This window comes from Oncorhynchus kisutch, linkage group LG9 (genome assembly GCF_002021735.2).
Source record: "Oncorhynchus kisutch isolate 150728-3 linkage group LG9, Okis_V2, whole genome shotgun sequence".
NCBI classification, from domain to species: Eukaryota; Metazoa; Chordata; class Actinopteri; order Salmoniformes; family Salmonidae; genus Oncorhynchus; species Oncorhynchus kisutch.
Genome location: NC_034182.2, coordinates 42,047,667 through 42,067,662, shown reverse-complemented (window position 1 = coordinate 42,067,662; position 19,996 = coordinate 42,047,667). Strand labels below are relative to the sequence as shown.

Here is a 19,996-nt window from a genome sequence, read left to right as displayed (position 1 = left end):
TGCTGTTGTTTATCCAGACAAATGGCCCTCTCTCAGGCATCTTTTGTTACCATAACAACCACAACCTTTTGGTTTTTTTTTGGGGGGGGGGGGGGGTGCTTACACTGAAGAGGAGAGATGGAGGATGGGAGGGATGAGGGACAGAGTGAGGCAGGTGTGTGTGTTACGGGCTACAGACTACAGTAGATGAACAGGTGAGATGATGATTGCTATTTGTTAGTAAGCCATTAACCTTCTATCAACCACAAGGCCCTAAAAGCTGACAGGACCCTGGCATTAACCAAGCCAAGGTGACAATAAAACACATTGTCCATATAGCCAATAACGTTTTCCATATTTTCTTTCTGGGCCCTTCATGTGAATAAATGCTGTTTACAAATAAATCAATGTTTTTCTTCTAGAGAAAAAAAGTTAATATTTGACTCCTTCAAGCGAGGCTACGAGTTTCGGCTGTCAGTCATTCGATTTGTCCCAAATTACACCCTATTTCATTGACCGGGGCCTAAAATCAGGGTGTCATTTGGGACTGATAAAATCTGTCAAACTATAGTCTAAACCAACTATTTATAATGGTCGTTTTACAGAGCCAATGAGAGACCTAGGGAATGTGAACTCTGCTCTGTGATAGGACAGGAGCCAGGATTCCACTACTGCCCACGTGGAGAGTGAGTATGAAGTTTAGTTGCCCCAGTAACTAACTACCCCCTGGATATACCCTCAGTCCTACAGCCACTATATATATATATATATATATATATATATATATATATATATATATATATATATATATTTATAAATAATCCCAGTGAATTTCAGTTTTGGCAAGTCGTTAGTTCATCCTATATCACGTAGCTATACTTTAGTCTAAATAATGGACAGAGAGAAAGAGGAGATAGGGAACAAGGGGGTTAATGCCAACCGTGCGGTGAAGTGGACAACAGCTCGCGAGCCCACCCTCGCGCACATTTTCAAAGCGTGTGAGGATGTCACATGGAGATACTGTATGTTAGGAAGCTAGAGATAGACAGAGAGATATAGGAAGAACAGATGGAGAGAGGGACAGAGTTAGAAAGAGAGAGAGAGAGAGTTAGAAAGAGAGAGAGAGAGAGAGAGAGAGAGGGATTGACAACGAGGAGCAGCAATAACAGGAAACACAGCGCGCGGGGCTTTGCTTTCCTACGGAGCGGATGCACTGACCAGAGCAAACAGAAGGGCACGAGAGGAGCGGTAGCAGACAGATAAAACGGGAAGAGGAACCCTAGAACACCTCAGAACTAACCGGTTCTAACATTCTCACAGAGAGAGAGAAGAGTCGGTTTCCGTGCGGGGTGTTATCCAATTGAGTGAGTTATTGTTTTTAAGTCAATTCTACTTTTGGTTTGTCTACACTTGACTACTCCGTATGTCCTTTGCTATGAGTGCACTGACCTGTGTGTACGCGTGTCCGTCCATGTTTATGTAGCCTAGCCTATTATCAACTGCGACATACTGTACGTGCACCGATAATTAATGGGTGGCAGCTGCTCATTATGGAGGACTAAACCTGGCATAATTAGAAATGAATGAAAGCACACAAATAGATAGATACATAAATAAATGCTCATATAAACAGATGAATGAATGCACACAGATGAATAATTAATAGCAGTTTATTTTTGTTATTTTAATTGATATGATTTGTTTCTGTATTTCTTCCTCCAATATGATAATGAGGGGGGCGTCAACCAAACATATGTGGCTGGTATCTTGATCAATGCCACAGTGCCGTTGCACTTGCCTGGGCTGCGTTCAGTATGACATAACGGTGTTCAACATTTTAAAGATCATGTTTAACATTAGCACCTCCCAACCCCAAAAAAACAATCACATGTATCAGTGTCACTATTTTTTCCCGACATTAGAAATTGGAGATAAAATCTATTTTATGCTACTGTGGCGAAGCACGCACCGTGAAAACACACAAATGGAACATTGTCCTTGTTTGACGTAGAATCCGTGTGAACAACTTTGGAACACTGAGCCATTGACTGACTAGCTACACCAGGTAGCAGTGTTATGGGTGGGTTTCTTCTGACAATAAGACACCGGGCTACAGCCATATGGTTTTGAACCTAGAAGAAGACCGAGAGACGGGAGTAGGCGAGAAGGAGTCGGACGGGATTGGTGAGAGGAATGTCCAGTTGGACAGAAAAGCACGGTAAGCTAATGTTACAAGATAACTAGCTTGGCTACAACTGAAAGTCGAGTTGGCTGGCTAGCTAGTTGCATTTTACAGTCAGACTCTACATTTTACACTTAAGTAGCTAGCTAGCTGCGTTTTACAGTCACTCTACATTTTTACACTTAGGTAGCTAGCTAGCTGCGTTTTACAGTCACTCTACATTTTACACTTAGGTAGCTAGCTAGCTGCGTTTTACAGTCACTCTACATTTTACACTTAGGTAGCTAGCTAGCTGCGTTTTACAGTCACTCTACATTTTACACTTAGGTAGCTAGCTAGCTGCGTTTTACAGTCACTCTACATTTTACACTTAGGTAGCTAGCTAGCTGCGTTTTACAGTCACTCTACATTTTACACTTAGGTAGCTAGCTAGCTGCGGTATACAGTCACTGTGTAATGAACTAAACTTCAAGTATCATAAAATATGAATATCTAGCTAGCTACGATAGCTAAATGATCTGTCAGATGTAAAGCAAGCAGGATCGTGGCATGTGTCAGAAGCAATGTGTGTTGGCTAGCTCATGTTAGCTAGTCAAGTTTTATTAGTCGTATTTACAGGATACGCATCCTTCTCGACAATGCAACAACAATACTAAATAAAAGAGAAGAATACGGACATAAAGTAAATGGCTCAGTAGAATATAATACATATTTTAGCCAAAGTATAATACAGGAAGGGACCATTTATAGTCCAACATTTACCTGTGTATTGGGGAGGGGAGTAATAAGTGTATATATATATATATATATATATATATATATATATATATATACAGTGCCTTGCGAAAGTATTCGGCCCCCTTGAACTTTGCGACCTTTTGCCACATTTCAGGCTTCAAACATAAAGATACAAAACTGTTTTTTTGTGAAGAATCAACAACAAGTGGGACACAATCATGAAGTGGAACGACATTTATTGGATATTTCAAACTTTTTTAACAAATCAAAAACTGAAAAATTGGGCGTGAAATTATTCAGCCCCCTTAAGTTAATACTTTGTAGCGCCACCTTTTGCTGCGATTACAGCTGTAAGTCGCTTGGGGTATGTCTCTATCAGTTTTGCACATCGAGAGACTGAAATGTTTTCCCATTCCTCCTTGCAAAACAGCTCGAGCTCAGTGAGGTTGGATGGAGAGCATTTGTGAACAGCAGTTTTCAGTTCTTTCCACAGATTCTCGATTGGATTCAGGTCTGGACTTTGACTTGGCCATTCTAACACCTGGATATGTTTATTTTTTAACCATTCCATTGAAGATTTTGCTTTATGTTTTGGATCATTGTCTTGTTGGAAGACAAATCTCCGTCCCAGTCTCAGGTCTTTTGCAGACTCCATCAGGTTTTCTTCCAGAATGGTCCTGTATTTAGCTCCATCCCTCTTCCCATCAATTTTAACCATCCTCCCTGTCCCTGCTGAAGAAAAGCAGGCCCAAACCATGATGCTGCCACCACCATGTTTGACAGTGGGGATGGCGTGTTCAGGGTGATGAGCTGTGTTGCTTTTATGCCAAACATAACGTTTTGCATTGTTGCCAAAAGGTTCAATTTTGGTTTAATCTGACCAGAGCACCTTCTGCCACATGTTTGGTGTGTCTCCCAATGGCTTGTGGCAAACTTTAAACAACACTTTTTATGGATATCTTTAAGAAATGGCTTTCTTCTTGCCACTCTTCCATAAAGGCCAGATTTGTGCAATATACGACTGATTGTTGTCCTATGGACAGAGTCTCCCACCTCAGCTGTAGATCTCTGCAGTTCATCCAGAGTGATCATGGGCCTCTTGGCTGCATCTCTGATCAGTCTTCTCCTTGTATGAGCTGAAAGTTTAGAGGGACGGCCAGGTCTTGGTAGATTTGCAGTGGTCTGATACTCCTTCCATTTAAATATTATCGCTTGCACAGTGCTCCTTGGGATGTTTAAAGCTTGGGAAATCTTTTTGTATCCAAATCCGGCTTTAAACTTCTTCACAACAGTATCTCGGACCTGCCTGGTGTGTTCCTTGTTCTTCATGATGCTCTCTGCGCTTTTAACGGACCTCTGAGACTATCAAAGTGCAGGTGCATTTATACGGAGACTTGATTACACACAGGTGGATTGTATTTATCATCATTAGTCATTTAGGTCTACATTGGATCATTCAGAGATCCTCACTGAACTTCTGGAGAGAGTTTGCTGCACTGAAAGTAAAGGGGCTGAATAATTTTGCACGCCCAATTTTTCAGTTTTTGATTTGTTAAAAAAGTTTGAAATATCCAATAAATGTCGTTCCACTTCATGATTGTGTCCCACTTGTTGGTGATTCTTCACCAAAAAATACAGTTTTATATCTTTGTTTGAAGCCTGAAATGTGGCAAAAGGTCGCAAAGTTCAAGGGGGCCGAATACTTTCGCAAGGCACTGTATAAGCTGAGCAGTATAATAGTCTGGTAGCAGGTGTGTGTGTGTGTGTGTGTGTGTGTGTGTGTGGAGAATCAGAGCAGGTAGTCAGTCCAGTTCAACTGTTCAGCAAGTCTGATGGCTTGGAGACAGAAACTGTCTCTGAGCCTTTTGGTATCAGACCTCATGCTCTGATACCGTTTGCTCGACGGTAAAAGGAGAGAACAGCTCGTGGCTGTGGTCCTTGACGCTGTGTGCCTTCCTCAGGCACCGTTTCGAGGAGAGGTCCTGGATGGGTGGGAGCACCCATCCAGGGTCGTTTTCACCACCCACTGGAGGGGCCTTGCGGTCGTGGACGGAGCAATTCCCGTACCAGGCCACAATGCAAATGCTCTCGATGCTGCAGCGGTAGTATTTGTAGAGGACCCTAGGTGGAATGGCAAATTTCTTCAGCCCCCTCAGGAAGTAGAGACGCTGTTGCAACCTCTTGACAAGACTGGTGGTGTTGTTGATCCATGACAAGTCCTCTGTGATGTGGAAACTGAGAAACTTAAAACTGGTGATTCTCTCTACTCCCGTAGATGTGGATTGGAGCATGTCCCCCCCTCTGCTTCCTGAAGTCAACAATCAACTCCTTTGTTTTGTTGATGTTGAGGGAGAGGTTGTTGTCATGACACCACAATGCCAGTTCACTTACCTCCTCCCTATAGGCTGACTCGTCGTTGTTGGTTATCGGGCCTACAACCGTGGTGTCGTCATGGAGACTAGATAATGGAGTTGGCGTTGTGCAAAACCCCACAGTCATTGGTGAACAGGAAGTACAGCAGAGGACTGAGGACACACCCCTGGGGGGCCCCTAAGGGAGTACAGCAGAGGACTGAGGACACACCCCTGGGGGGCCCCTAAGGGAGTACAGCAGAGGACTGAGGACACACCCCTGGAGGGCCCCTAAGGGAGTACAGCAGAGGACTGAGGACACACCCCTGGGGGTCCCCTAAGGGAGTACAGCAGAGGACTGAGGACACACCCCTGGGGTGCACCTGTGTTACGAGTCAGTGTGGAGGAGGTGTTGTTGCCAACCCTCTTTCAGATGTAACTCGGAGGTGTAGCCTACTTTAATTAATTAAGCCATCGCGGATACCTAATTTAAGAGGGATGTAAATTAGGCTAGCTAGCTAGCTAGCTAGGCTAATTCTATACATCCATCTTTGAAGCAGTTGGGCTGCAAAATTAGGTCTCAACAATCAAATCAAATCAAATTTATTTATATAGCCCTTCGTACATCAGCTGATATCTCAAAGTGCTGTACAGAACAACAATCACAGGCATCAACAATCACAGGCATCTAAACTAGCAGCTAAACTAGCAGCTAAACTAGCAGCTAAACTAGCAGCTAAACTAGCAGCTAACCTAGCATCTAAACTAGCAGCTAAATTAGCAGCTAACCTAGCAGCTAAACTAGCAGCTAACCTATCAGCTAAATTAGTAGCTAAACCAGCAGGTAACCACAGTCAAATAAGGAAGATGCTGCCATGATGGAAGAAGTCCCTTATATGAAGCTAGCGACAATAAGGATTAGCCACAATAGTGGAATTTGCTGTCCGACATAGCAATTATTAGAAATATAACAGCTTAGCAAGCTAAAGATTTAATGATTTCTTGGAGCCTGATGGAGATGTATGGCTGCATCTAAGGCAGGAGATTTGTCTGCATCCAGGTTGAGGCTTCCAGCAGGAACATGGAGCAGTAAGTCATGATATCATTGTTTTCTTTTACATTGCACCATAACAAGTTCCTCGGTGTCCACATCACTAAGGACCTATCATGGTCCAAACACACCAAAGCAGTGGTGAAGAGGGCACGACAACGCCTCTTTCCCCCTTCAGGAGGCTAAAAAGATTTGGCATCGGCCCCTCAGATCCTCAAAATGTTATACAGCTGCACCATTGAGAGCATCTTGACTGGCTGCATCACCGCCTGGTGTGGCACCTGCATGGCATCCGACCAGAAGGTGGCCCAAGTACTTTTTATCTTTGCATAGTTGGGAAAGGGCTTGTAAGTAAGCATTTCACTGTGACGTTTACACCTGTTGTATTTGACGCATGACAAATAACATTTTATTTTATTTTTGATAATAGGCCACCCTGTTTTCAGCTAGCAACACATCAACAAACCTACCACCCTGTGCTAGTGGGAGGGCAGCGGTCTCTCTCTTTCTAGGAGACTCGATACCTCTATCCGTCACACTTCAGGTGCTAGATACAGACTGGTCCAAGGACACCCAGAGCCACTACCTGCGATCTCTCCAGAGCACTGTTCAATAAGTTGTACTCCTAGTAAACCTCCTTCACTGTGGCGGCAGGTAGCCTAGTGGTTAGAACGTTGGGCCAGTAACCGAAAGGTTGCTAGATCGAATCCCAGAGCATGACAAGGTAAACAATCTGTTGTTCTGCCCACTGAACAAGGCAGTTAAACCCACTGTTCCTAGGCTGTCATTGTATATAACAATTTGTTTTTAACTGACTTGTCGAGTTAAATGAAAGGTTAAATTAAAAAAAATATTCACTGTGGCAGTCTGCCCGTGTGATGGCATAGTATATTATCCAGGGACAGTTGTTGGATTGTGTTTGATCCTCATGCTCTTTCCTCCCTGGACAAGTCTCTGAGACTTTTAGTAAGAACTAACATGTGTCCATCCCTCTGTCCCCAGGTGAGTCAGCTAGCAACACATCAACAAACCTACCACCCTGTTTTCCAGCTAGCAACACATCAACAAACCTACCACCCTGTTGTCAGCTAGCAACACATCAACAAACCTACCACCCTGTTTTCCACCTAGCAACACATCAACAAACCTACCACCCTGTTGTCAGCTAGCAACACATCAACAAACCTACCACACTGTTTTCCAGCTAGCAACACATCAACAAACCTACCACTCTGTTGTCAGCTAGCAACACATCAACAAACCTACCACCCTGTTGTCAGCTAGCAACACATCAAACCTACCACCCTGTTGTCAGCTAGCAACACATCAACAAACCTACCACCCTGTTGTCAGCTAGCAACACATCAACAAACCTACCACCCTGTTGTCAGGTAGCAACACATCAACAAACCTACCACCCTGTTTTACAGCTAGCAACACATCAACAAACCTACCACCCTGTTTTCAGCTAGCAACACATCAACAAACCTACCACCCTGTTGTCAGCTAGCAACACATCAACAAACCTACCACCCTGTTGTCAGCTAGCAACACATTTGTCAGCTAGCAACACATCAACAAACCTACCACCCCGTTGTCAGCTAGTAAGACATCAGACCTACCACTCTGTTGTCAGCTAGCAACACATTTGTCAGCTAGCAACACATCAACAAACCTACCACCCTGTTGTCAGCTAGCAACACATTTGTCAGCTAGCAACACATCAACAAACCTACCACCCTGTTGTCAGCTAGCAACACATCAACAAACCTACCACCCTGTTGTCAGCTAGCAACACATCAACAAACCTACCACCCTGTTGTCAGCTAGCAACACATCAACAAACCTACCACCCTGTTTTCCAACTAGCAACACATCAACAAACCTACCACCCTGTTTTCCAACTAGCAACACATCAACAAACCTACCACCCTGTTGTCAGCTAGCAACACATCAACAAACCTACCACCCTGTTGTCAGCTAGCAACACATCAACAAACCTACCACCCTGTTGTCAGCTAGCAACACATTTGTCAGCTAGCAACACATCAACAAACCTACCACCCTGTTGTCAGCTAGTAAGACATCAACAAACCTACCACTCTGTTTTCCAGCTAGCAACACATCAACAAACCTACCACCCTGTTGTCAGCTAGCAACACATCAACAAACCTACCACCCTGTTGTCAGCTAGCAACACATCAGACCTACCACTCTGTTGTCAGCTAGCAACACATTTGTCAGCTAGCAACACATCAACAAACCTACCACCCTGTTGTCAGCTAGCAACACATTTGTCAGCTAGCAACACTTCAACAAACCTACCACCCTGTTGTCAGCTAGCAACACATCAACAAACCTACCACCCTGTTGTCAGCTAGCAACACATCAACAAACCTACCACCCTGTTGTCAGCTAGCAACACATCAACAAACCTACCACCCTGTTTTCAGCTAGCAACACATCAACAAACCTACCACCCTGTTTTCCAACTAGCAACACATCAACAAACCTACCACCCTGTTGTCAGCTAGCAACACATCAACAAACCTACCACCCCGTTGTCAGCTAGCAACACATCAACAAACCTACCACCCTGTTGTCAGCTAGCAACACATTTGTCAGCTAGCAACACATCAACAAACCTACCACCCCGTTGTCAGCTAGTAAGACATCAACAAACCTACCACTCTGTTTTCCAGCTAGCAACACATCAACAAACCTACCACCCTGTTGTCAGCTAGCAACACATCAACAAACCTACCACCCTGTTGTCAGCTAGCAACACATCAGACCTACCACTCTGTTGTCAGCTAGCAACACATTTGTCAGCTAGCAACACATCAACAAACCTACCACCCTGTTGTCAGCTAGCAACACATTTGTCAGCTAGCAACACATCAACAAACCTACCACCCTGTTGTCAGCTAGCAACACGTCAACAAACCTACCACCCTGTTGTCAGCTAGCAACACATCAACAAACCTACCACCCTGTTGTCAGCTAGCAACACATCAACAAACCTACCACCCTGTTTTCCAACTAGCAACACATCAACAAACCTACCACCCTGTTGTCAGCTAGCAACACATCAACAAACCTACCACCCTGTTTTCAGCTAGCAACACATCAACAAACCTACCACCCTGTTTTCCAACTAGCAACACATCAACAAACCTACCACCCTGTTTTCCAACTAGCAACACATCAACAAACCTACCACCCTGTATCCACAGACTGTTTCGAGGAAGGATGCAACTATCACTGCTTTCAAAGGCCACAGTCAAGTTTTTTTGTATAAACAACTTTTAAACAATTGTTAATTATTTAAAAAAATGTTTTCTAACTACTGTGGTATAAGAGCTTGTGATTCAAAAGGTAAATTGAAGTCTCATGTCCAGGGTAAATTCCTTTTTATTCATGTATTTTCGACACAACACAGGCTTGTCAACTAAAATATATATCCCAGACAAGACTGAAGAATGGTACAAGTCGACAAAGTGACTATTATTCAGTGCTTGTGTCCGCAGCTGTTGGTATGAATTTGAGTGGTTACGTATAACACATGCTGAGAGACTACTGCTGTACTCCCCAAGTAAGGCCCTTGTTTCCGGGGTACCACTGAAGGCCACAGTCTTCAGCCAAGGCAGCTTGAAGATGTCACACAACCAAGAACATTTCACAGCATGCAGTGGCCTGATACATTGATTACCTTTCATCACCAAAGACATGTTAGCATTTACTGCACATGTTGCTGAACAATTCAATCTTTTTTGTTAGTGTCATTGATGTATGGAAATTCAAAATACAATATTCAGTTCATAAGCATTGACTGTAATACCTCTAAGGATCGGGGTAGGCAACCCTGGGCCTGGGTTCCCGCAGGCACTTCATGTTTTTGTGTGTGTTGAATTTAGGAAATCACTGAACTAATCAATAGCACAGTTGGGGCCTCCTGGGTGACACAGTGGTGAAGGGCGCTGTACTGCCACCAGAGACTCTGTGTTCGCGCCCAGGCTCTGTTGCACCCAGCCGCGACCGGGAGGTCCGTGGTGCGACGCACAATTGGCCTAACGTCGTCCGGGTTAGGGAGGGCTTGGCCGGTAGGGATATCCTTGTCCCAGCGACTCCTACCTGCCTTCCCTACACTCTAACCACTAGGCTACCTGCCACCCCCCTCTAACCACTAGACTACCTGCCTCCCCCTACAGTCTAACCACTAGGCTACCTGCCACCCCCCTCCAACCACTAGGCTACCTGCCACCCCCCTCCAACCACTAGGCTACCTGCCACCCCCCTCCAACCACTAGGCTACCTGCCTCCTCAAGATAGCTGGCTAGTTAATGGCATTTTTTTTAGCAACTTTATCAATAGCTAGCAAAAGTATCCGTTCACCAACGTGTAACTTGTAGCAGCTAGCCGACACCAAGTTTTCGATGCACGCATCCACACGGGGAAACCGGGTAACCTGGAGATACTGTTCTCCGCAGCGGCCAGCACTGCCACAGGTCTATGTGAAGATAGCCACAATAGCGGCGCATTCGGTTCGCCTTCTAAATAAACGGCACTGAAACTGATGCATACGGAAACAAAACAAGTGGAATCATGCCATATTTGGACTAGATAACACGTTTGGAATGTTGCTATACGAATTAAACAAAACACAATTTAACTTCACAGAAAAGGACAAATCAGTTAATCGCCCTGTGGATGTATTAGACTTAATAATTGTATATTATTTTTTATTTAATCTTTTTAACTAGGCAAGGAATTGCATTGGGGGTATACTGTATGCACTGTACAGCTTTAGCCATGGATCTTGGTTCCATGAAATGGAGTATCAGCCTATTCAGTGACACCCAAAGATCACAATTTTGCACAGATATTAGCATTGTAGCTCATATTAGCATTGTAGCTCATATTAGCATTGTTGCTCATATTAGCATTGTTGCTCATGTTAGCATTGTAGCTCATGTTAGCATTGTAGCTCATATTAGCATTGTAGATCATGTTAGCATTGTAGCTCATGTTAGCATTGTAGCTCATGTTAGCATTGTTGCTCATATTAGCATTGTTGCTCATGTTAGCATTGTAGCTCATGTTAGCATTGTAGCTCATATTAGCATTGTAGATCATGTTAGCATTGTAGCTCATGTTAGCATTGTAGCTCATGTTAGCATTGTAGCTGATATTAGCATTGTAGCTCATGTTAGCATTGTAGCTCATGTTAGCATTGTAGCTCATGTTAGCATTGTTGCTCATATTAGCATTGTAGCTCATATTGCAGGACTTTGATTGTGGGAAATCACCTCCCCAGTCAGTCTATTTGTACCTATTGGACATTAATATTGCAATGTACAGACCTTTTATTAAAATGATTTTTTATTTTATTTAACCTTTTTATTTAACTAGGAAAGTCAGTTAAAAACAAATTCTTATTTACAATGACGACCCCATTTTACGGACCCAATAGGTATTAGCCTAGTCAGTGACACCCAAACGTACACAACTGTGAAAAGAGATCGAATTTGAATAATTGATATTCACCTATTTTTAAACTGTTGGATTATATAGTTAATGTTGCAATGGAATTATAATAACCCCCTACCATGGTGACTGATGTGACCTGTTCACTGTAGGGTTAAACTGCCACACATTTAGTTGAATGAATTTATGGATTATAGCTAGATTAAAATCCTATTTAAAATGGCACTTTTCTCTTTTGTCTGTCTGCCTGTCTCTCTGTCTCTCTGTCTCTGTGTGTCTACTTGCCTGTCTCTTTCTGCCTGCCTGTCTCTCTGTGTGTGTGTCTACCTGCCTGTCTCTCTGTGTGTCTACTTGCCTGTCTCTTTCTGCCTGCCTGTCCGGCATGTTTGTCTATATGTGATAGAAGTACAGTGAAATGTGTGTGTTTTTATCACTGTCAAGTAGGACTACTGCTTTCACACTGCTACCTCTCTACCTCCACTGTTGTCATCTCTCTCTGTCGTGTGTGTGTGTGTGTGTGTGTGTGTGTGTGTGTGTGTGTGTGTGTGTGTGTGTGTGTGTGTGTGTGTGTGTGTGTGTGTGTGGGGGGAGGGAGGGGGGGGGGTGCGCACTGTTGGGGTAAAAAAATCTGAATAAACAGAATTTATCGAGGGAGATCTGACTAACCTCCATACTCCACTGAAGTGAGTGTTATGGGTTTAGTGGGCATTTTCTCTGAAACATTCAGTTCGTCACACCTGAGTGTTCCAGGTGCCTGACGTGAGGTGTAAGGTACGGTCACAATGGGGTTCCTATCACTTTTAAATACAAACTTGATTTCTAACCAGTTTAATATTTTCTCTCTTTCCAGAAACCGTCATCGACGAGGAGAATAGAAGGTTCCATGGATTCCCCTTCTGATCTGTTTGGTCGTCAGTCCTCCCTGATTTCTCCCTTTGTCCTTTACCCTGACCCCTCCACCGCCCTTGACCTCCCCAGACACCTCACACCCTCTGGAGGGGGGCACGGTGCACCCTACCCTGGAGCCAACCCCTCCTACCCCCTAATCCACCACCTGCTGCAGCCTGGTGGAGCCCCCATGAGGTCCGGGGGGGAATTACACCTAGACAGATATAACATGGAAGAGGAAGGGATGGAGGAGGAGGAGGAAGAGGAGGAGGGGATGGGTGGACGCTTGGTAGGGGTGGGGGGGAAGAGGCTGAGCGGTGACGCCCTAGAGGCAGACTGGAGTTATGACATGATGAGAGTGAAGCGATTGAGACTGGAGAGTCTAGATAAAGGAGATGGAGAGATAGGCTTAGAGGAAGAAGAAGAAGAGGAGGAGAAAAGGAGGAGGAGTGCGGAGAGGGGGAACAGGGAGAAAGGGAGGGAGGGGAGGAGAAGGGAGAGAGAGGAGCTGAAGGAACAGTTAGAAGAGGCGAGAGGAAGACTGAAGGCCTTGCAGGAGAAAGTATGGAAAGCATTCGGAGAGAGACCCGCTCAGGAGGAGGAGAAGAGGTGGACCGGAGGAGAGCAGGAGGAGGATGGTGATGGAGAGATGGACAAAGAGGAGGAGAAGGAGACAGCAGAAGGGATCACTGAAGAAGAGGAGGTGGGAGAAATAGACGATCTCTCTCTTCCCTTCATCCCCTCTTCTCCTCATTTCCAAGGCATCGCTAGACGAGACCGAAAAGCGAGGGACCATGAGAAAAGGAGTGAAGAACAGAGGAACGCGAATGGAGGAGGGGAGGTGTTATTGGAGGGGGTTCTGGAGAGGGCGGCAGTGTGGATGGGGTGTGGGGTGGTGAGGGGGGAATGGGAGCGTTTTGGAGGGGAGCAGAAGTTTGCCCAAGCTTTGAAACAGGAACTGGGAAGCGCTGTAGCTCGAGTCATCGATAGGGTCCTCCGTCTATACACCCAAAACGAACCTCTACCTCCCTCCATTCATCCTTTCACCCTGTCACCCAGAGAGGGAGGGAACGAGGGAGGAGGCGGAGGAGGAGTGTGGGCAGCCCTGAGAGAGAGGAGGGAGAGAGAACGGGGTGGAGGTTCACCTCCCCACTCGAACAGAGCTCCGTCCCCCTACCAGGAACAATCTGAAGCGTTGCCGTTGATTACCCGTCGCCCCGACAATCGCCGAAACCATCTTCTACCCCTCAACAACCACCCTAACATCCGAACTAAAAACCCTCTTCTCCCTCCTCACCCCTTCCCCCCTCTCTGCCAGCCTCACCACCACACCCACCCCGCCCTCCTCCCCCCCTCCTCTTGTCATAAGGACTCCTCCCCCTTCCTCCCGCCCTCCTCCTGCCCGCTCCCCCTCCCCCTTCTCCACTACACCATGCAACAGCTCTTCACTCGTTCTCTCTCTCACCTTCATCCTCTCCACAAAGGGAACCCTTTCCTCCCCCACCTCACCCCCTCCTCCTCTTCCTCTCATCCCTCCTTCCCTCCCCTCGCTGTGATGGAGGGATTGGACCGGCTGGATGGAGGGCTGCAACATCATCATGAGAGGGATGGAGGGATGAGAGGAGGAGGACGGGACGGTGGGATGGATTCTGGGATGTATCTCGGTCCGGGTTCAATATCCTTTTTCTTTGGAGGGGGAGTGGATTGAGAACGTGTGTGTGTGTGTGAGGGGGGAGTGTGTGTGTGTGTGTGTGTGGGGGGGGGGGGGTGTGTGTGGGGGGTGTGTGTGTGGGGGGTGTGTGTGTGTGTGTGTGTGAGGGGGGAGTGTGTGTGTGTGTGTGAGGGGGGAGTGTGTGTGTGTGTGAGGGGGGAGTGTGTGAGTGTGTGTGGGGTGTGTGTGTGTGTGTGTGTGGGGGGTGTGTGTGCGTGTGTGTGTGTGTGTCTGTGTGTGTGTGTGTGTGTGTGTGGGGGGGGTGTGTGTGGGGTGTGTGTGTGTGTGTGTGTGTGGGGGGGGGGTGTGTGTGGGGGGTGTGTGTGGGGTGTGTGTGAGTGTGTGAGGGGGGAGTGTGTGAGTGTGTGTGGGGGGTGTGTGTGTGTGGGGGGGGTGTGTGTGTGGGGTGTGTGTGTGTGGGGGGGGGGGGGGTGGGGGGGGGGGGGTATGTGCGTGTGTGTGTGTGTGGGGGGGGGGTGTGTGTGTGTGTGTGTGTGTGTGTGGGGGGGGGGGGGGGGGGTGTGGGGGGGGTGTGTGCGTGTGTGTGTCTGTGTGTGTGTGTGTGTGTGGGGGGTGTGTGTGTGGGGTGTGTGTGTGTGTGTGTGTGTGGGGGGTGTGTGTGTGGGGGGGTGTGTGTGTGTGAGGGGGGTGTGTGTGTGTGTGTGTGGGGGGGGTGTGTGTGTGGGGTGTGTGTGGGGGGGGGGGGGGGGTGTGGGGTGTGTGTGTGTGTGTGTGTGGGGGGGGGGGGTATGTGCGTGTGTGTGTGTGTGTGTGTGTGTGTGTGGGGGGGGGTGTGTGTGTGTGTGTGTGTGTGGGGGGGGGGGGGGGGGGGGGGGGGGTGTGCGTGTGTGTGTGTGTGTGGGGGTGTGTGTGTGTGTGTGTGGGGGGGGTGTGTGTGTGTGGGGGGTGTGTGTGTGTGAGGGGGGTGTGTGTGTGTGTGTGTGGGGGGGGGGGGGGGTGTGTGTGGGGGGGGGGGGGGGGGTGTATGTGCGTGTGTGTGTGTGTGTGTGTGTGATCTCCGTGCTACTCCTTAACCATGGTTACTCTCAGGAGGGTTTGTCTCCCTGTCATCTGAAGAAAGCCAAACTGATGTTCTTCTACGCTAGATACCCCAGCTCTAACACACTCAAGACTTACTTCCCTGATGTCAAGGTATTACACACACACACACACACACACACACACACACACACACACACGGACTCTACAAGGTGTCGAAAGCGTTCCACAGGGATACTGGCCCATGTTGACTCCAAATACTTCCTACAAGTTGTGTCAAGTTGGCTGGATGTCCTTTGGGTGGTGGACCATTCTTGATACACAGAGGAAAAACTGTTGAGTGTGGAAAAACCCAGCAGCGTTGTAGTTCTTGACACAAACCGTCGCGCCCTCGCACCTACGAACTTACCGCGTTCAAAGGCATTTAAATAGTTTGTCTTGCCCATTCGCCTTCTGAATGACACACACACACAATCCATGTCTCGACTGTCTCGAGGTTTAAAGGTCCTTCTTTAACCCGTCTCCCTTCATCTACACGGATTGAACTGACGTCATAAAGGGATCGTAGCTTTCACCTGGATTCACCTGGTCAGTCTGTTATTGTGGATTCACCTGGTCAGTCTGTCATTGTGGATTCACCTGGTCAGTCTGTTATTGTGGATTCACCTGGTCAGTCTGTCATTGTGGATTCACCTGGTCAGTCTGTCATTGTGGATTCACCTGGTCAGTCTGTCATTGTGGATTCACCTGGTCAGTCTGTCATTGGGGATCCACCTGGTCAGTCTGTCATTGGGGATCCACCTGGTCAGTCTGTCATTGGGGATCCACCTGGTCAGTCTGTCATTGGGGATCCACCTGGTCAGTCTGTCATTGGGGATCCACCTGGTCAGTCTGTCATTGGGGATCCACCTGGTCAGTCTGTCATTGTGGATCCACCTGGTCAGTCTGTCATTGTGGATTCACCTGGTCAGTCTGTCATTGTGGATTCACCTGGTCAGTCTGTCATTGTGGATTCACCTGGTCAGTCTGTCATTGTGGATTCACCTGGTCAGTCTGTCATTGGGGATTCACCTGGTCAGTCTGTCATTGTGGATTCACCTGGTCAGTCTGTCATTGGGGATTCACCTGGTCAGTCTGTCATTGTGGATTCACCTGGTCAGTCTGTCATTGGGGATTCACCTGGTCAGTCTGTCATAGAAAGAGCAGGTGTTCCTAATATTTTGTACATTCAGTGTACTTCCCTGATGTCAAGGTACCCGTGAATCTATAATCGACTACAACAACACTGACTGACACATCTCTCTTCATCTCTCTCCATTACTCTCTCTCTCATTACTCTCTCTCTCTCTCCATTACTCTCTCTCTCTCTCATTACTCTCTCTCTCTCTCCATTACTCTCTCTCTCTCTCATTACTCTCTCTCTCTCTCCATTACTCTCTCCATCTCTCTTCATCTCTCTCTCTCCATTACTCTCTCTCTCTCTCCATTACTCTCTCTCTCCATTACTCTCTCTCTCCATCTCTCTTCATCTCTCTCTCTCCATTACTCTCTCTCTCCATCTCTCCATCTCTCTCTCCATTACTCTCTCTCTCATTACTCTCTCTCTCTCCATTACTCTCTCTCTCCATTACTCTCTCTCTCTCCATTACACTCTCTCTCTCCATTACTCTCTCTCTCTCTCCATTACACTCTCTCTCTCCATTACTCTCTCTCTCTCTCCATTACTCTCTCTCTCTCTCCATTACTCTCTCTCCATTACTCTCTCTCTCTCCATTACTCTCTCTCTCTCCATTACTCTCTCTCTCTCTCCATTACTCTCTCTCTCTCCATTACTCTCTCTCTCTCTTCATCTCTCTCTCCATTACTCTCTCTCTCTCTCTTCATCTCTCTCTCCATTACTCTCTCTCTCTCTCTTCATCTCTCTCTCCATTACTCTCTCTCTCTCTCTTCATCTCTCTCTTTCCATTACTCTCTCTCTCTCCCTTCATCTCTCTCTCTCCATTACTCTCTCTCTCTCTCCATTACTCTCTCTCTCCATTACTCTCTCTCTCTCTTCATCTCTCTCTCTCCATTACTCTCTCTCTCTCTTCATCTCTCTCTCCATTACTCTCTCTCTCTCTTCATTACTCTCTCTCTCTCTCTCTCTCTCTCCATTACTCTCTCTCTCCATCTCTCTTCATCTCTCATCTCTCTCTCTCCATTACTCTCTCTCTCTCCATTACTCTCTCTCTCCATTACTCTCTCTCTCCATCTCTCTTCATCTCTCTCTCTCCATTACTCTCTCTCTCCATTACTCTCTCTCTCCATCTCTCTTCATCTCTCTCTCCATTACTCTCTCTCTCATTACTCTCTCTCTCCATTACTCTCTCTCTCTCTCCATTACTCTCTCTCTCTCTCCATTACTCTCTCTCTCTCTCCATTACTCTCTCTCTCTCCATTACACTCTCTCTCTCCATTACACTCTCTCTCTCCATTACTCTCTCTCTCTCTCCATTACACTCTCTCTCTTCCATTACCTCTCTCTCTCTCTCCATTACACTCTCTCTCTCCATTACTCTCTCTCTCTCTCCATTACTCTCTCTCTCTCTCCATTACTCTCTCTCTCCATTACTCTCTCTCTCTCCATTACTCTCTCTCTCTCTTCATCTCTCTCTCCATTACTCTCTCTCTCTTCATCTCTCTCTCCATTACTCTCTCTCTCTTCATCTCTCTCTCCATTACTCTCTCTCTCTTCATCTCTCTCTCCATTACTCTCTCTCTTCATCTCTCTCACTCCATTACTCTCTCTCTCTCTTCATCTCTCTCTCTCCATTACTCTCTCTCTCCCTTCATCTCTCTCTCTCCATTACTCTCTCTCTCCATCTCTCTCTCTCCATTACTCTCTCTCTCCATTACTCTCTCTCTCCATTACTCTCTCTCTCCATTACTCTCTCTCTCCATCTTTCTTCATCTCTCTCTCTCCCTTCATCTCTCTCTCTCCATTACTCTCTCTCTCTCCATTACTCTCTCTCTCCATCTCTCTCTCTCCATTACTCTCTCTCTCATTACTCTCTCTCTCCATTACGCTCTCTCTCTCCATTACTCTCTCTCTCTCTCCATTACTCTCTCTCTCTCTCTTCATCTCTCTCTCTCCATTACTCTCTCTCTCTCTTCATCTCTCTCTCTCCATTACTCTCTCTCTCTCTTCATCTCTCTCTCCATTACTCTCTCTCTCTCTTCATCTCTCTCTCTCCATTACTCTCTCTCTCTCTTCATCTCTCTCTCCATACTCTCTCTCTCTCTTCATCTCTCTCTCTCCATTACTCTCTCTCCCCCTTCATCTCTCTCTCTCCATTACTCTCTCTCTCTCTTCATATCTCTCTCTCCATTACTCTCTCTCTCTTCATATCTCTCTCTCCATTACTCTCTCTCTCTCTTCATCTCTCTCTCTCCATTACTCTCTCTCTCTCTTCATCTCTCTCTCTCCATTACTCTCTCTCTCTCTTCATCTCTCTCTCTCCATTACTCTCTCTCTCTTCATCTCTCTCTCTCTTCATCTCTCTCTCTCCATTACTCTCTCTCTCTCTTCATCTCTCTCTCTCCATTACTCTCTCTCTCTTCATCTCTCTCTCTTCATCTCTCTCTCTCTCTCCATTACTCTCTCTCCATTACTCTCTCTCTCTCCATTACTCTCTCTCTCTCCATTACTCTCTCTCTCTTCATCTCTCTCTCTCTCCATTACTCTCTCTTCATCTCTCTCTTCATCTCTCTTTCCCACCTGTTAGTTCAACCGCTGCGTGACCTCCCAGCTCATCAAGTGGTTCAGTAACTTCCGTGAGTTCTTCTACATCCAGATGGAACGCTTCGCCAGACAGGCTGCCCGCGACGGTGCACCCTGCCTGGGGAGAGAGGGCAGAGAGCCCCCCCTCCGCCTGGGGAGAGACACGGAGCTCTATCGCATACTGAACATGCATTATAACAAGAGCAACGACTACCAAGTAAGTGTGAGGGGTGTAGGGACTAGCTATCTGTCACTGTGTATCTCTCTTATACATGCACCCTCCCCCCTCCCTCCCTCTCTCTCTCTCTCTCACCCTCCCCCTCCTTCCTCTCTCTCTCACATTCCCCCTCCTCTCTCTCTCTCTCTCTCTCTCTCTAGGTTCCTGACAGGTTTGTGGAGATAGCAGAGTTAGCACTGAGAGAGTTCTACACGGCGATACAGACTGGGAGAGATAGTGACCCCTGCTGGAAGAAATCCATCTACAAGATTGTCTGTAAACTCGACAGCCCTGTTCCAGATAGTTTTAGACTGCCTGGATGTCCAATGGGCTGAGGAGAGGACACACACACGGAAAACACACACACACACACACACACTGATGCAAGAAAACACACACACACACACTGATGCAAGAACACACACACACACACACACACACACTGATGCAAGAACACACACACACACACACACACACAATGAGCTGATGAATGAAATGTCAAATATGTCACTAGTGTAAATACACACATTGGACTAATAGTAAACGTGTATTAATGGAGAGGTATACACATGCTATACTATACTGTCTATTAACTACTGCACTATGTGTTCTGCCTTGAATGTCTCTGGTTGT

The 19,996-nt window shown here is 46.6% G+C and overlaps 1 protein-coding gene across 1 annotated transcript in view; it reads left to right on the top strand.

Annotated features, from left to right (window-relative positions):
• The first annotated feature begins 911 nt into the window (after positions 1-911).
• Positions 912-19,996, top strand: part of LOC109896532 (prospero homeobox protein 1) — a 19,753-nt gene continuing 668 nt past the window's right edge. The window contains exons 1-5 of the mRNA XM_031832622.1: positions 912-1,343; positions 12,639-14,351; positions 15,432-15,539; positions 19,151-19,363; positions 19,525-19,996. The exon at positions 19,525-19,996 is cut by the window's right edge and continues 668 nt beyond it. Of these exons, the coding sequence (XP_031688482.1) occupies positions 12,672-14,351; positions 15,432-15,539; positions 19,151-19,363; positions 19,525-19,698 (2,175 nt within the window). The 5' untranslated portion in view covers positions 912-1,343; positions 12,639-12,671 and the 3' untranslated portion in view covers positions 19,699-19,996. The remainder of the gene's footprint in view (positions 1,344-12,638; positions 14,352-15,431; positions 15,540-19,150; positions 19,364-19,524) is intronic.